The sequence below is a fragment of the Mus musculus genome, chromosome 2 (genome assembly GCF_000001635.26).
Source record: "Mus musculus strain C57BL/6J chromosome 2, GRCm38.p6 C57BL/6J".
In the NCBI taxonomy this organism is placed as follows: domain Eukaryota; kingdom Metazoa; phylum Chordata; class Mammalia; order Rodentia; family Muridae; genus Mus; species Mus musculus.
The window spans coordinates 119,443,548-119,461,290 of record NC_000068.7 but is presented as its reverse complement, the minus strand read 5'-3'; the positions used below and the strand labels follow the sequence as shown (position 1 = coordinate 119,461,290).

The 17,743-nt window shown below is 39.3% G+C and overlaps 1 protein-coding gene across 2 annotated transcripts in view; it reads left to right on the top strand.

Moving 5' to 3' along the window:
* Ino80 (INO80 complex subunit) overlaps positions 1-17,743 on the top strand; it is a 105,644-nt gene that overhangs the window by 17,395 nt on the left and 70,506 nt on the right. Inside the window, exons 2-11 of one of the 2 annotated variants that reach the window (NM_026574.4) lie at positions 3,025-3,210; positions 4,550-4,719; positions 4,839-4,906; positions 7,074-7,235; positions 9,841-9,961; positions 11,074-11,288; positions 13,033-13,086; positions 14,232-14,435; positions 15,635-15,830; positions 16,777-16,844. In NM_026574.4, coding sequence (NP_080850.2) covers positions 3,068-3,210; positions 4,550-4,719; positions 4,839-4,906; positions 7,074-7,235; positions 9,841-9,961; positions 11,074-11,288; positions 13,033-13,086; positions 14,232-14,435; positions 15,635-15,830; positions 16,777-16,844 — 1,401 coding nt within the window. In that variant the 5' untranslated portion in view covers positions 3,025-3,067. The remainder of the gene's footprint in view (positions 1-3,024; positions 3,211-4,549; positions 4,720-4,838; positions 4,907-7,073; positions 7,236-9,840; positions 9,962-11,073; positions 11,289-13,032; positions 13,087-14,231; positions 14,436-15,634; positions 15,831-16,776; positions 16,845-17,743) is intronic. The other variant, XM_030252004.1, reaches the window with a different exon arrangement.

Sequence of the window (17,743 nt, the reverse complement as noted above, 5' to 3'; positions counted from 1 at the left end):
CAGTCTTTACATTCCTTAAAAACTTTATTATGTATGTGGATGCTATGTCTGCATGTACATCTGCTCACCAGAAGAGGGCATCAGATCTTCTAGTGGTTGTGAGCCACCATGTAGTAGCTGGGAATTTTACTCAGGATGTCTGGAAGAGTAGCCACTGCTCTTAACCACTGAGCAATCTCTGAAGTCCCCAAGTTTTTATAAATCAACATTTATTTATTTGTGTCTGTGTGCAAACATGTGTTTGCGTGTATATGTGTGTCTGGTGTTTGGGCCTCTCCATAGTATGGCTATGGAGGAATGGAGGCAACTTGTGGGAGTTGGTTCTCTGTGTCCACCATGTATATCCTCGGGATTGAATGCAGATCGTCAGGCTTGCAGCCACACAATTTTATTTGCTGAGCCATAAGACTAACCCTGTTTTTGTTTGGTGTTCTTTTTTGTAATATGTTCCTATGTACCCTAGGCTGGTCTTGATTTCACTGTTGCTTGAGTATAACCGTGGACTTCTGACCCTCCTTGCTCTCCTTTTCCGGGTTCCCTGCTTGTTTTGTGTAGTGCTGGGAACTGAACAGAATTTGTGCATGCACGAAAAGCACCGTTCCCCTGAGCCACACCTCCAGCTGAGATGCTGCTGGTTTAAGGGATGTCTGATGTTCAAGATTGTGGTGAACATTCATCCACATTCAAAAATACTTGGAAAAGTTAGACCATGTGTAGACATTCTTTTCTAGTTATATACTTCCTAATACAGTGCAAATATGTGTGTTGGATTTGCAGTGTATTAGATAAAAGTAACTGAGAGGTTCACCATAAGTAGGATATATAAGGGTTATAAACAGATTATGTGCCATTTTAATGTGAACACATCCATGGCTATGGGTTTTGCAGGGATTCTAAAATCATTATCTGTGTAACACATAGGAATGACTGTATATTTCACTTGAGAAATAGCATGCAGGTTTCATTAAGGAAGAAAAAATAGGATTAAGAAAATATATAATCGCCGGGCGTGGTGGCTCACGCCTTTAATCCCAGCACTTGGGAGGCAGAGGCAGAGAAAAACCAAAAAGAAAAAGAAAAGTAATGCCTACATTATAAAAGTGCAGAACTCCTAGCTAAAAAAGGTTGTTCTTTCCATAGTGTCAAAGAAAAAAAATATACTGTCATCCTATAAGCAAATTTTGTGACACTATGATTATATATTCTTTTTTTTTCTTTTCTTTTTTTTTTTTTGGTTTTTCGAGACAGGGTTTCTCTGTATAGCCCTGGCTGTCCTGGAGCTCACTTTGTAGACCAGGCTGGCCTCGAACTCAGAAATCCGCCTGCCTCTGCCTCCCGAGTGCTGGGATTAAAGGTGTGCGCCACCACGCCCGGCACAGGCATTACTTTTTATCTCAAGAACACTGATTTGAGTAACCTGGAGGTTTATCCGTATTAAGTTGCTAGACTGTTTCCATATTATAGTGAACCCTTAGAGCAGAGTTCGCAACCCTTGAGTGAGGGTAGGAAGATCCTTTCACAGGGGTTGCCTAAGATCATCAGAAAACATACATTATGATTTGTAACTATATGATTATAGCAAAATTACAGCTATGAAGTAGCAATGAAAATAATTCTGTGATTGGAGTCCCCACACGAGGAGGAAGTGTCTTGCAGGGTCGCAGCGTTAGGAAGGTTGAGAACCGCTGCTTCAGAGGTAAGGCTTAGGCTGAGCAGAATCGTTTTGTCTTCCTGGTTGAGTACTCTGCCTACTTTTGCTCTTTGAAGGCAAGCCAGTTTTTCTCCTTATATTTGCTCCTTAGTTTGGTACATAGTTATCTCTTCCTAAATCAAGAGATTCGTGACTTATTTAAAGTGACCAAATCATTTAAAGTTCAAACCTGGATGTGAAGGGAGAAGGTGTAAAATATCCTATGGAGACTGGTCAGCCTAATGATGGCACTTCCTGGTTTTGCTGTATGTAACCCAGGCTGGTGGTAAAGAATTGGGACTTTAAGTTTCTGGTACTGGCTATCCTACCTAGGGCCTTTCACAGGCCAAGAAGGCTTTGTAACTCTGAACTAGTAGTAGACCTATAATATAAAAATTCTTACACTAGTAGACTTTTTTTATAGACTTTTTTCTAAGTCTGTGTATAAGAACACATAAGTAGACTAAACACGGACATCAGGCTATTATGAAGAGCTGACATACAGATTACATAGAGCCTCTGAACACGCCAGTCAGTGGTGAGTTGGTTTCAATGTAGTAATAGTTTTTCCATCTTAGAAATGGCAGTGTGCTGGCTGGAGAGATGGGTCAGTGGTTAAGAGCACTGACTGCTCTTCCAGAGGTCCTGAGTTCAATTCCCACCAACCACATGGTGGCTCACAGCCATCTGTAAAGTGATCTGATGCCCTTTTCTGGTGTGTCTGAAGACCTACAGTATACTCATATACATAAAATAAATAAATAAATCTTTAAAAAAAATGGCAGTGTGAGCCAATATAAACGTTGGAATTAGTCTAATAATATTTTAAAAGAAGGTATTCTTCCTGGGAGTCTTTCGACTCTGGGGAAGTTTATAATTTTCCTTAATCTATGATCCATCTGCTTTAAAAAAACAAAAATAAAATCTTTAATTCCAGTTCTGAGGAGAGATTTTGTAGAATACTCTGATATATATATATATTCTGGTAGATAGGATTCTTCAAACTTATGGATGAATGAAATTGTTGGGAACAAGCACTGTCCTCAGCACTTCACTTCGTTAATTGTAATTCATTCTTGTTATTAGTGGAGGACAAATAGGAAGTGAGTATAACGTCTCAGGGTTCTTTGAGAAAGTGCTTTATAAATGATAGTGTTTCTATACTTTGCCCTTGCAGTAGGAGGCAGTGTCTAATGAACTTTCTGTAGTCTGTTATTGTCACAGTGTCTTGTGTTTGAGAGGGCCTGATTCCTGTTTGTACTGAAGGCAAGCATGCAGGAGAAGGAGAAGAGGAATAATCTTGGATTTTTTTTTAACTTATCTCCATTTTGCAGCTGTGCAGTTGGAGGTCCTCGTGCATGAAGACAAATTTGTTCTATGGCCTCGGAGTTGGGTGCCGGGGACGATGGCAGCAGCACTGAGCTGGCAAAGCCCCTTTATCTTCAGTACCTGGAGAGAGCCTTGCGGTTGGACCACTTTCTGCGACAAACATCAGCCATCTTCAACAGGAATATTTCTAGGTGTGTTATTTTATCTCTTGACAGTGTTTTATTACATTTCTGATTTCTGTCTTTAGGATTTAAGGTTAAACTTGTATGGTTTTTACTTTTAGTATTTTCTTCCTCTTTTTTTCACATAAATCAACTTTTTCAAAGCTATTTGTTCTTTACGTTTTCATTTATAGTAACCTTAATCACTTAATTATTGTTTTCCTTTTCTTCTTTCCTTCCTCCCTCCTTTCCTTCCTTCCTTATTTCCTCTTTCTTCCTTTTTTTTTTTTTTTGAGACAGGGTTTTTCTGTGTATCCCTGGCTGTCCTGGAACTCACTCTAGACCAGGCTGGCCTAGAACTCAGAAATCCGCCTGTCACCAAAAAAAAAAAAAAAAAAAAAGAGCCGGGCATGGTGGTGCGCCTTTAATCCCAGCACTTGGGAGGCAGAGGCAGGTGGATTTCTGAGTTTGATGCCAGCCTGGTCTACAGAGTGAGTTCTAGGACAGCCAGTACCGGTTCGTTCTTTCTTTCTTTCTTTCTTTCTTTCTTTCTTTCTTTCTTTCTTTCTTTCTTTCTTCCTTTCTTCCTTTCTTTCCTTTCTTTCTTTCCTTTCTTTCCTTTCTTTCCTTTCTTTCCTTTCTTTCCTTTCTTTCCTTTCTTTCCTTTCTTTCCTTTCTTTCCTTTCTTTCCTTTCTTTCCTTTCCTTTCTTTCCTTTCTTTCCTTTCTTTCCTTTCTTTCCTTTCTTTCCTTTCTTTCCTTCCATCTTTCCTTCCTCTTTCTTCCTTTCTTTCCTTCCTTTCCCTCCCTCCCTCCCTCCCTCCCTCCCTCCCTCCCTTTCTCTCTCTCTCTCTCTCTCTCTCTCTCTCTCTCTCTCTCTCTCTCTCTCTCTCTCTCTTTCTTTCTTTCTTTCTTTCTTTCTTTCTTTCTTTCTTTCTTTCTTTCTTTCTTTCTTTCTTTATTGTTTTTTGAGACAGAGTTTCTCTGTGTAGCTCTGGCTGTCTTGGAGCTCATTTTGGAGACCAGGCTGGCTTCAAACTCAGAAATCTGCCTGCCTCTGCCTCCCAAGTGCTGGGATTAAAGGTGTGCGCCACCACTGCCCAGCTTCTTTCTTTCTTTTTTGCTCAATATGTAGCCCAGACTGTCCTAGAACTCACAGATCTCCTGCCTCTACCCCTGGAGCACTGTAAAGGTTTAAAGGTATGTGTGCCATCTTGCCTGACTCCTTAGATTATGTACACACATATATGTACATAATCCTCTTGTCTCCTGTCTCCACCAGGTTTATAGGCATATGCTATCACACTCGGCTCAAAATGTGTTTTGTTGGATAACCTTTAATTATGGACTTACTGTTCTTCCATTTATAGTGATGACAGTGAAGATGGACTGGATGACAATAATCCCTTATTGCCTGAGTCTGGGGATCCCTTAATACAAGTAAAAGAAGAGCCTCCAAATTCATTGCTTGGCGAAACCTCTGGAGCAAGCAGTTCTGGGTTGTTGAACCCATATTCACTGAACGGCGTTCTGCAGTCAGGTCAGTGTGGAGTGGGAGCCCTTTGCAGCTGCAGTTCTCTTGGGGGCAGTCAGCGTTTCATTTTTTTTTGTTTTTGTTTTTTGTTTTTTTTTTTTTACTCTTTATGTTTCTTTATCCAGAATCAAAATCTGACAAGGGGAATTTATATAACTTCTCTAAGTTGAAGAAAAGCAGAAAGTGGCTAAAGGTAAGAGATAAGACAGAACATTTCCAGTCCAAATAACCTACTAAGATTACAGTTAGAAGGGAAGTTATCCAACCATTCTGGAATATTGACAGTTTTCTAGACAAAGTTATTCTATACTGGGATTTGTTTTATGAAGAAAGTTCAACAAAGTAATTTTTTAGTAGGCTTTTTATTAAATATGGGACACTGAGAAAAGAGGAGATAAATGGATCAGATAAGATCCTCCCTTCATTGGCTTATCTTGTAATCAGGAATGTTAATTTAGGTTTTCATGAGTTTTTGAGTACTTCATTCAACAAATGCTCAGAATGCATCCATGTGCCATGTACTATTATTGTAGGTAGACAAGGCTGCTCTGTATCATTTATATTCTAAATGAGGGAGGTAGTGAGTAAGAGTGTAAATACTTGTTTAAATACAACTTGAAAATAGCATTTTTGTACAGTGTTCTCAGTGATCAGAGTGAGCCATGTGAATGCCAAGGGTAAGAGCCTTTGAGCACATGAAGCATATACTTGGATCATTAGAAAAGCAGCAGCTTGGGGTATGTGTTGGGGAGGGGAGGCTAGCGTGGCTGGTGCACAGTGACTGGGTGATAGAGGTAAGCTTAGAACCTGACGTTTTAGGCCTGTATTCTGTTGTGTATCTCAGTGTTAGGTCATAGTCAGATGCAGGTAGAGTGGCATAGTATTTATATTTATACTGTTACTGTGTCAAACTAAACAGAGGATGATATTTCTTCTATTAAAAAGCTTTTTTTACTTAGCATGTGAAAACATTGAAATAAAAGAAACTAATGACTTACAACTTCTTACTTTTGCTGTAATATAAACCATTAGTATTACTAGCATGTCCTTTAAACTAATGGGTTTAAAGTCTAACTTGCTTTCTTTCCAAAAGATTTTAGGAAATTAGAACTACTCACATTTTAAAAAATTTATGAGGTGTTTCAGAACACTAGTTGCTTTTGCTGAGGACCTGGGTTCTGTTCCCAGCACATACATGGTGTCTTACAGGGGCTCTGATACCTTCTGACCTCTGCAGGTACTGAACATACACAAAGTTCATATAACTGCATGCAGGCAAACCAAATACATATAAAATAAGTACATCTAAAAATTAAAAATAAAAATTGAGATGTAGTCAGGTAGTAGTGGCACATACCTCTACTCCCAGCATTGGGGAGGCAGAGGCAGGAGGATCTCTGTGAGTTCAAGGCCAGCCTGGTCTACAGAGTGAGTTCCAGGACAGCCAGGGCTACACAGAAGAAACTCTGTTTCAGAGGGGAAAAAATTGGGATAGAAGTCACTGACCAGGGGCCCGAGAGATGGCTCAGCGGTTAAGAGCACTGGCTGCTTGCTCTTCCAGAGGTCCTGAGTTCAGTTCCCATGAACCACATGGTAATGGGATCTGATGTCCTCTTCTGTTGTGTCTGAAGAAAGCTACAGTGTGATCATATACACGAAATAAATGAATCTTTAAAAAAAAAAAAAAAAAAGAAGTCACTGACCATAAAATGTAAGCTCTAAAACTGTGTAACTTAGTAGCTTTTAATATGTTCATAGACTTCTGGGGATTACTGTTCTCTAATTTCAGAACATTTCATCATTTCATACAGAAGCCCTGTGCTCATTAGCAGCCACTCCTATCCTGAGAGTCCTTCAGTCCCTGCTGGCTACTAATCTTATTTCCTCTCCATTAATTTGCCCATTCTGGACATTTCATATAAATTAAATCGTAGTATGTGGGCTTTCGTGGCTGGCTTTCTCACTTGGTATACTGCTTTGAGGTCTCTTATGGTGTGGTATATATTAGTACTTCATTTCTTCTTGGGGCTAGTCATCTGCATTTTATTTATCCAGTCATGAGCTACTGGATATTTGAGGTTTTTTCTCCCACTTTGGCCATCACACCTTGTTTTGTGCTTGTTCCCTTATATGCTATATTCTTTTTCCTATTGATATACTCTAATTTTTTGTTTGCCTTGTATATTTAACATTTAGGGTTTTTTAGTTAAATTAAAATTAGTAAAGATTAGTGTAAGAATCAGAAATGACTATACTCTGACTGTTTTGGCCATTGTTGTAGCATCTGGGAAAAAATAATTGGATTGTAAAAGAAATTGCTTCACAGCAAAAGTTATATTCCATTTTCACCCCTTTTCTAGAGCATTCTTTTAAGTGATGAGTCCAGTGAGGCAGATTCTCAGAGTGAAGACAATGATGATGAAGAAGAAGAACTCAGTCTCAGCAGAGAAGAACTTCACAACATGCTTCGATTACACAAATATAAGAAACTTCACCAAAATAAATATAGTAAAGATAAGGAGGTGAGAGTTTCAAGAGAACACTCACAACCACACTATTTTAACTTATGTGAAATAATAAATGTTAAGAGCTTTATTGTGATAGGATTCACATAACATAAATCCAGCTTTTGGAAGTAGGTAACTGAATTTTTTCTGAGTTTATTCGTCGTGCATGTTTTCGTCATCACTGTCTCAGTTCTAGAACACTTTCCTCACTTCAGAAAGAAACCTTTGTGCCATGGCTTCTGCCTCATTCTGTTCTTTGTGCCAGGCACCCACCAGTTTACTTTCTTTCTTGATACTTATTTTTATTTTACGTATTTATTCTTGGTCTTGTATAATAGGGTGACCTTGAACTCCGTGTTCTCCCATCTCCATCTTCCAAGTGCTGGCATGTGTCGCCGCGTGCAGATGTGTGCCACTATGTGCAGCTCTGATTGTTGTTTGGTTTTTGGATGGTGTTAGAGATTGAGTCCAGGGCCTCATGCATGTGCGTTTCTTATAAATGTGTTCATTCTGGACATTTCATACAAATGGAATCAGATAACATGGTACTTTTAATCCAGTTTCTCTCGTTTGGTGTAACATTTACAAGGTTTGTTCATGTTGTACTATGTATTACTGCTTCATTCATTTTTATTGCCAAATAATCAGTTTTTATTTATAGAACAGTGTGTTTTTTGTTTTTCAGTTGATGAGCTGATTTCTCCCACTTTGTGTGCTTTTGTATGCTACTATTGAGATGAGTATAGGTTTCTGTCTGGCTGTATGTTTTCATTTCTTCTGGTTTACTTAGCAGGGCAGTTGCTGGGTCATGTGATAACTATGCTTAACTCTGTGAGGCTGCAAGGATATCTTTACCAATACAATTACTTGTTGAAGATTTCAGTTTGGGAAAAACTTTCTTCATAGACCAGTATTCCAGTGATGATAGGTTTAATGATAACCATTTGACCATTTGTTACCAAAACATTATTTTTGACAGAAATATAGCCTTTTGTACATATCAAGCTAACAATTTTCCAACATTATTAAGGTTGAAAGTTAGTTCTGAGAACCTTGAGTAATACATATAAATGTTCAAATCAGTGGAATATCTTAACAATTTTGATTCTCACAAAGTTCTTGAAACCTGATGCCAAGGCACGTGGTATTCTGTATATTTACTCATTTCTTTTTCTTTTTTTTGAGACAGGTCTCACTCTGTAGCCCAGGTGGGCCTTGAATTCATGGCAGTGAGTCTGCCTCAGTCTTATGTGTTGGGATTACAGGCATGATGGGACTTTAAGTATAGAGCTTGGTGCCTGCTCACTTAATTTTGATGCTTACCAGAGAGCTTTATATCAGTCTTCTAGGTTACTCCATGTATAATCTCAGAAAATGGTCCAACAGATTTCATTTAACATGGGAAATAAAAGTACTGTGGATTTGAGAGTCGGCTGAAATGAAATGTTTTAACAGATTTACTCTTAGTTGGATGGAAAAAAGGAGATTTTTAAAATGTTAATTGTAAAATAATAGGTGCTATCCTTAATAATAAACTCTTGGTGAGAGAAGGGCTGACTTGATAGGTAAAAATACTGAGATGACTGGTTGGAAACTGTTGGAAGGCCCAAGATATGGTGGCATCTGCCTGGGGACAGTGGAAGAGCCATCTGCAAGTGTGAGGCCAGTAAGTCTACATAGTGAGTTTCAGAACAGCCAAGGCTACATAATAGTACTTTGTCACCATAAACTAAAACAGTTCAAAACAAAACAAGAAAAACATTTGAAACTAATAAAAGAGTAAAAGCCAGAGTAGCCGACATCAGGAACCTAATAACTCTGAGGACCTATTAGTAGTGCAAAGGTGGCTTATTTTTTTAATGGTAAGTTCCTGCTGCGTTTGTCTTTACATTTGCTTATTTAGTTTGTGTTTGGGCATGTGTCTGCCACAGTACCTTCATAGATGTAATAGATGTCAGGACAGCGTTTAAGCATCTGTCACCCTGTGCATTCCAGGGATTGAGCTTGGCTTTCAGGGTTGGTGGCAAATATCTTTACCTGCTGGCACCTTTCCAGTCTTTGATGAATTTCTAAAGAGAAACAACTCTTTACCTCTTGTTGTTATTGTTGCTGTGTCTTTGCTTTGTTTTCTGTTTTATTTATGATAAGGCCTTATTTAGCTCAGGTTGGCCTAGAATTCCTTACCTCCACTTCCCGAATGTTGAAATTACCTGTAAGAAATGAATTTCATACCAAATGTGTATCTGCTGTGTGTAGTGGTACATATTTTGCATTTCTAGTATTTGAAGTGTGGAGGCAGAAGTATCAGGAGTTCAAGTCAGCCTGGGCTACATGAACTTGTGTTGAAGAATATAGAAAAGAAAAGATGTGATAGAAGTTCAGATTCTGAAGGATTTCCTTCCAAATTCCTTTCTAGCAGTTTGTCTTGTGCATAGCAGTTGATCCTGTTTTACTTCTGAGTTAAAGGAATTATCTTTGATGTACTAATTTCTTATTGGTCTCTGTGGGAAACTATTTCAGAGCTATGGTTTTCTCTGGCTTAGCTTTTTTTAAGTTAAGATGACTTCAAGGCTGCGTTGTGGAACGCAGGCAGACCCATCACAGTGTTTGCCTGCTTCAGTTGCAGCAGTACCAGTACTACAGTGCAGGCCTGCTCTCTACATACGACCCTTTCTATGAGCAACAGCGCCACTTGCTTGGACCCAAAAAGAAGAAATTCAAGGAAGACAAGAAGCTTAAAGGTAAGTATATTTATTCTTTCTTAATTTCAGAACTGTGTGTGGTACATTTTAACTTTTGGTAGAAAATTACTTTTATCTGTAAAAGTATAGTCTCTTTCCTAATTACCGACATTATTGACCTTATTTACATTTGTTGTGTGGTCTTTTATAGACATAGATAGACTTAACGAACTATAGGTTGCAAGCACGTGGACTGTGATCCTAGCGCTTGGTAGGTAGGAGTAGGAGTCTGTGGAGCAAAGTTCTTGTTGGCTACATAGAGGCTGAGTCTACCTTGGGCTGCCTGAGACCTTGTTTTACCGCCTCCTCCTTCTCTTCTAACCCAAGAAACAAAGAAAACTATAGCTGTAGGTTGCTACACAAAGGTTTAGGCAAAATAGTTTCCTTCCTTTTATCTTGTACACTCTGCCATCGATGAGAGTATTCTGAGGTGAGAAGCAGTTGGTTAAGTTACTCCAGATGAGCCTCTGTAGCTTCTGCAGTGGTTACCAGGATGCAGAGTCGTCTTTTCCTTCTGACCTCTAAGCAGTTGGAAAAGCAGGAAGAACATGGGACCAGAGTTTTAAGGTATCTGCAAGGCAGATTTTGTTTCCCTGAAAATAGGAATTCTACTCAAAAAACATCTTTTCTAGCCTTCCCTTCTTTCTCCATACCCTCCTTTTCTTGTCTTCCAGTCTCCCTCTCAATGTAAATAATTTGTGCCATTTGGTTTTTTTCCTCAAAAATTTTATTGACCTCTCAATTGATGCAATTTTTCCTTTTATTTTCTTTAGTTGCCTTGCATTTCCACCAAGTGGAAGTAGGTTTCCATCCTGTACCTGTCACTTGAGGCCAGTGACTCTTCAGCTTTATAAACAATTCTACAGTGTTGAGTTCACGTCATTTGATTTTTAGGTTTTAGTTTCAGTTTTTCATGTCAACAAAAGGAACGTCAGTGTCCAGTGTTCTTTTTGAGTTAGTGAGATCCTCCTCTTCGACGATTCATTGGCCTGATAGAAGGAAGAAACTCTGCCTGCCTCTAGTAGAATGAACAGAGCTCCTGGATGTCTTCTCAAATGATGAGGGTGCTCGCTGGTTCTGTACAGCCTTGTCAGCATCTCTTTCCTTTGCAGCCAAGTTGAAAAAAGTGAAGAAAAAAAGAAGACGTGATGAAGAGTTTTCCTCTGAAGAATCTCCACGTCACCACCATCACCAGACCAAAGTCTTTGCTAAGTTTTCTCATGATGCACCTCCCCCTGGCACCAAGAAGAAACACTTATCCATTGAGCAGCTTAATGCCCGCCGCAGGAAAGTGTGGCTGAGCATCGTGAAAAAGGAACTACCAAAGGTGAGTGGATGGGTGGGTAAGGGAGGGAGGGAAAGGGAGAGATGGGAACGAGGTAGCAGGAATGGGGACAGGACCAACTTGTAGACATTCAGTGATGTTGTGATGTCTTTTACAGCCACAAGAAGTAAGCCAAGTCATTAACACTGACCAGCATGAGGGTGAATAGAGATATTAGAGATGAGGAGAGGAAGGCCAGATGTTGTAGAAACAAGTCAAACATGTATTTGCCTATGTTATGTAACACCGTCAGTTTTTAGAGGTAGAGGCCAAGTGGGTGTCTCCATGATTTTTATACTCAGAGTTTGTAAAAAATGGAAAACAATGTATTATATAAAACTAAAGACCAAACAAACTCTACAGGAGTTCAGGTAGAGTGGGTAGAACTCCCCAGCAAGCCTGCCATCCTCAGTTTGATCTATGTGTGATCTGTTCTTAGTTGGAATGTTAAGGGAAGAAATATGTATGCCTTGGTGTCTGAGGAAGTTTCAGATGATGCCCTTTGATGAAAAATGATTTTTCAGTAAAACAACTGAGATTGTTGTTGAGGAGAAAAATGTAACACATGAATTAGTGAGAGGAAGTTACTGAGAAAAGGCTGAAAAAGAAAACCTGAGGTGGGATCACTTTAGAATTGCTTTCAAGACCTTCTCAAGATTCTGAAACTTCAAACCCCTTACTATAGCATGACAGAGAGATTCAGTAGGCAGAGCCCTGCTTCTTTCATCTTTTCCTGAGTTAAGCGACTATTTACTTTGAGGCATGGTTTCATTTTACAGTGTTACTGGCCTGGAACTTTTTTGCCTCTACCTCGTGTATGATGAGATGAAAAGCAGGTGCCACCACACTCAGTGCTAGTCAGCTGAGGCTCTTTATTGACGGTTTGTTACTTTTAAAAGGAAGAGAACAACTCAGAGCTTGAGTTTGGAGCTGCTAGGTCACCTTATGTTAGGTTTGCCTTAGAATGTTTTATTGTAGATGAGGCTTGGGTGATGGTTAAAATCTGAGTAATAGTGGCAGTGGTTTGTTCTTGTTGGAGGTAGAGCTAGTATACTGGAAAGGAGTTTTTATGTTTCTTGTAATTATTCTTATATCTGGGTGTCCTTCTGCCTCAGCTTTGCACATTGACCCAGGAAAGCAGCATGCTTGAATCATGCTAGTCCATTCAAACCTTATCAGTTCTTTCTAGAAGTAAACAGATTATTTAAAGGGCCAGAAACGTGGTGCTGTTTGTAGACTGCTTCCTGCAATAGCATAAGAATCTAAGATCTAGTTCCCAGCACCCACGTAAAAAGCCAAGCATTGTGGTATGTACCTATAAATATGGTACATTGGAGGCTGAGACAGGAAGATCTGTGTAGTTTATTGGCCACTCAGTCTTGCTGAATTTGAGTTCCAGGTTTATTGAGACCCTGTCTGAAAAAATAAGTAGCAAAGTGATAGAGCAAAGTACCCAGCGTCTAATGCTACGCTCTACACATGTGCACATGTACATGTGCTCATACATTTAAACGTATATACACGCAGGTACCATACATGTGGAAGTAAAACTAAAATAAGATTAATGGCACCTTCAACAGTAGCTTCTTGTTCCTGGTATTTTAGTAGTTTTATGGTATGCCAGACAATGTTTTAAAAGTAATTTGTCTTGTATGTACTTGACATTTTTCAGTCCTTCAGGAACTAAATAAAAGCTATGTAATCTTACTTAGAAATGAATCTTAAATATTACTTTCAAATGTTTTAGGCCAACAAGCAGAAGTCTTCAGCTCGAAACTTATTTCTTACCAATAGCCGAAAGGTAACATTTTTCCGTTTTCTATTTTGTCTATTGTGTGTTCTCTAGGCTTATTCTTACTACTCTCTTATGTTGTGATCTGAATTGGATAATATGTAAAGAACCATCTAAGTAGTCTCATTCTGTTTAATAAGTAAAATTGTTCTTCTTCATATTTCTCTTATTTTCTGTGTCAAATTAATCTCTGATTCTTTAAGATTCGTGCTCAGTTTTTCCACTTAAGAAGTGATGGGGGTCACAGGGATGGCTTGGTGGGTAAAGGCACTTTCTGGCAAGCTTGACAGCCTGAGTTCAGTCCCTGGAACCACTGATGGAAGGAAAGAACTGACTGCCCACAGTTGCCCTTCAACATCCTTACGTATACCTTGGTGCATGTGCGCCTGTACACACAACTCTCCCCTCCCCCAACAATAATGGTAACAATAATAGAAATGTGGATGTGAAAAAACTTCTGAGAGAAAAACAATAACTTGTTATAAGGGTTGGATGAGGTAACAGTTTAGTCTGATTTGCCCCTCTGTTTCCTCACCTGTAAAACAGAGATGGTGATGGCACTGCTTTCATAGAGTTTGTGTGAGTAAAGGATACGTTGAAATATGCCTCACATGGTAATAGTGATTTGTAACTTCCCAGTAAATTTCAGGTCTTTGCCATTGTTGCATGACTTTTTCTGTGGAATTGTGAAGAAATATGTTCATCCCATTTAGGGTACCGAGGACTGGAGCAATGGGGTCTATTGCACACTGCCTAGGGAGCCACATCAGTGACTGCCTCTTCCCTCATGCATGTGTTTGCTGCCTTGAAATCTCTTCCTACCTTTCACAGAGGAACAGGTCACAAGGGTTCAGTCTTGTGAGGGTCTCAAGCTAATAAATATAGTAAAGGGAATTTCATGTATAATGTACAGAATAAGTATACTTTGTTTCATCTAAAGTGATCGATGTGGATAGGCATCTTAATTAGAGTATTTTACCTCAGGGGTCTGAGTCTTACTCAGGGGCATTAATTAAAGCAGGAGAGAGAGATATAATCACCTCTTTAGTAGAATTGTAGGTACTAAAAAGATTGAGGGACACTGGTTTAAAGTCCAGGCAGAACTGTTCTTGGAATTGTGTCCTTCTCTGTTGCTATAATGATGCTGTTTGCAGCTTGCCCATCAATGCATGAAGGAGGTGCGTCGAGCTGCTTTGCAAGCACAGAAAAACTGTAAGGAGACTCTGCCTCGAGCCCGGCGCCTAACAAAAGAGATGCTTCTGTACTGGAAGAAGTATGAGAAGGTGGAGAAGGAGCACCGCAAGCGAGCAGAGAAGGAAGCTCTGGAGCAGCGCAAGTTGGATGAGGAAATGCGGGAGGTGGGGCAAAAGCATACATTTTGTTTTGGTCTGGTTTGGTTTTTCTTTTCTTTCTTTTTTTTTTTTTTTTTTTTTTTTTTTCCTTTTGGTTGTTGGAGACAGGGCTTTTCTGTATTGTCCTGGCTTTCCTGGAACTCACTCTGTAGACCAGGCTGGCCTCGAACTCAGAAATCTATTTGCCTCTTCATCCCAAGTGCTGGGATTAAAGGCGTGCACCACCACTGCCCGGTTTTGGTTTTGCTTTTCGAGACCAGGTTTTTAATGTGTAGTCCAGCTATCCTGGAACTCATTCAATAGACCAGGAAAGACTGCCTTTGCCTCCTGAGTGCTGGGACTAAAGGCATGTGCCACCACTGCCAGGCACAAGCATACAAATTCTAAAACCTCTATTTAGTACCAAAGCACTAAGGATTTAGTTTGTTGCTTTGAACCTTTGAGATAGTAGCTCTGGCTTTCCTGGAACTGGTGACATATACCAGATTATCCTCAAACTCAAAGGTGTACTTGCCTCTACCTCTGAGTTTCTAGTCCTTCTCTGTACTCTTTCTTTGTTTTAAATTTTTTTTAGATTTTATTTTATGTGAGTAGATGTTTTGCCTGTATGTTTATGTGTACCACACACATGCATGCAGAGGCCAGAAAAGGACATTGGATTCCCTGGAACTGGAATTTCAGGCTGTGTTACATAGGGACAGTGAGTAATTTAGTTTTCTGAGACCTATCCTCTTTTTCATCTACCATTTTTAAGCTTGTAGCCATTATATTGATGAATGTGATGTCTCTCAACTGATCTAGGCGTTGTATGTCTAGTAATAGAGAATAAGTAATTGTTTGACATTGGTAAAACAGTTGGGAAGAAAGGTAGGTTCAGAAAAGAGAGTCGGGATTAGATGATGTGGTTTTCAGATGTGACCAGCATCGTTCTCGGTGGAGTTTTGAAGCCTCTTCCTGACACTTAATCATCCTTTTCTTTTCTCTTTCACTCTTTCTTCTCATCCTTCCTTCTCTTCCCTTTTCTTTCTTTTGTATTTATATTTTTATGTGTTTATGTGTTGTTTATTAGCAGTAGTTGCCTTTTTAAAAGTAAAAAGGTTTTGAAGGACTTATACACAGGCTTTTATTAAGATTTGCTAAATTCTGTTGACTACATATAATTTATGACTTGGATATTCTTACCTTCAATTTCCACCCTACTTTAGGCCAAGAGGCAACAACGAAAACTCAACTTCTTAATCACTCAGACAGAATTGTATGCTCATTTTATGAGTCGAAAACGTGATATGGGTCATGATGGAATCCAGGAAGAAATCTTAAGGAAACTAGAAGATAGTTCTACCCAGAGACAAATTGACATTGGTGGAGGAGTGGTGGTTAACATCACCCAAGAAGACTATGGTAAGTCCTGAGTCAGGAAGTAGTGGAAGTAGGTAGCCTTCTTTTTTCACATCAAGGTTGTGTATGTTAAAATTCTTACAGGTTTTGTCCTAATTCGTGCATAATACTGCTCAGAAATGGGAGATTTAATGCACTGGATCAAGAAAATACGTGTATTTCTGCAAAGGAAGCCTATAAAATAACTTAAGAATTTTCAGTAGAGGCCTGGGAAGAGAGAATGTTTGCCTAGCTGCACGAATCCCTGGACTTGATACCTAGCATCACATAAACCAGGTGGTAGTGATCTCACACTTCAGAAGGTTAGGCAAGAGGATCAGAAGTTGGAGGTCATCTTCAGTTACATGGTTAGAGTATTTTCATAGTGTAGTAATTAAGATCGTGTTGACCTAGAAATGCAGAATGGAAATATTTCAGAGTATCTTGAGTATTAACACATGTATAGATTTCAATTGCTTTCTCCCCACATAAATATAATTTTGAATCTGCATGTTGGTCTTGCCTATCCTGGTAATTGATATCAATTTATAAAGAAACCATAGGACTGAGAGATTGTAGATCTTAACTCCCAGTTGGGTTTTGTGTGCTGTCTTTCACTCTTGGAGACAAGAGACAGCCGCAGCTACTTTATACGTCTAGGTTCTGTTGTTTGTTTATTTTTGTTGTAGTTTTTTTGAGATAGTGTCTCACTCTGGCTGTCCTGAAACTCACTGTGTAGACCAGAGTGGCGTGGAACACACAGAAACCTACTTGCCTCTTCCTACTAAGTGCTGGCATTAAAGTTGTGTGTCACCATGCCTTACTTGTTTCTAGGTTTTTGCCCACTCCTTGTCCTTTGTTAATCTTGGGATAAATACAGTGGGAAACTGGGAATCCACTTATGTGTGGGATAAATCTTTGAAGACGTGATAATTCTAAGTGCAATAATCTACGTGTTTTCTCTTTTCAGATAGTAACCATTTTAAAGCCCAGGCCCTGAAGAATGCTGAAAATGCTTATCATATTCACCAAGCTCGAGTAAGTCTTTAAGTCAAAAGGCAGGCTGGGCATGGTGACCACACCTTTGATCCCAGCACTCAGGAAGGTAGAGTCAGATGGAGCTCCATGAGTGTGAGGCTAGCTTGGTGGACAATATCAGTTCTAGACCAGCCAAGGATACATAGTGAGACCCGTCCCAAAAAAAGGGGAGGGGGAGGCAAAGGTATATTGTAGTTATCCTAGGAAATGTGCCAGTTTCTTACTTTATTTTATTCTTTGTTCATTGTTTTCAGTTTAACACACTGGTTAGTGTGTGTGTGGTGTGTGTGTGTGTGTGTGTGTGTGTGTGTGTGTGTGTGTGTGTGTGTGTGTGTGTGTGTGTGTATATCTATGTATGTGTATGTGTTTGTGAGACTCAGACTGTATATAGGGTGAAGGCTTTCCTTACTTCAGTTACAGATGGTTCTTGCCACCATGTGGGTACTGGGACTTGAACTGGAAGATCAGCCAGTGCTTTTATTTAGTGAGCCATCCCTCAGACCCCTGCCTTTGCTTTAAACTAGTACTAATAGCTTGAGATGGCAGAATAACAAGTGTTCACTTGTATAGAATTTTTATTATTAGTAATGTTGAAAGGTTTATAGTTGAGCTACAAACTGTTTTTTGTTGTTTTGTATCCTCTTGACTAATCATGGGTTGTTTAATAAAAAAGTCTGTCAAGAGTGCTATGCCTTGTGAAAACTAAGTAACTGCTGTCTTTCACTCAAGCACTTATTTGTCCTCTGATTTCTGAGCTAGTGGTTTTAAAAAAAAGATTTACTTTTATTTTGTCTGTATGAATGTTTTGTTTACAAGTATATATTTACACTATGTGTATGGTTGGTGCCTACAGGGATCAAAAGAGAATGCCAGGTCCCCTGGAACTGGAGTAAGGTTGT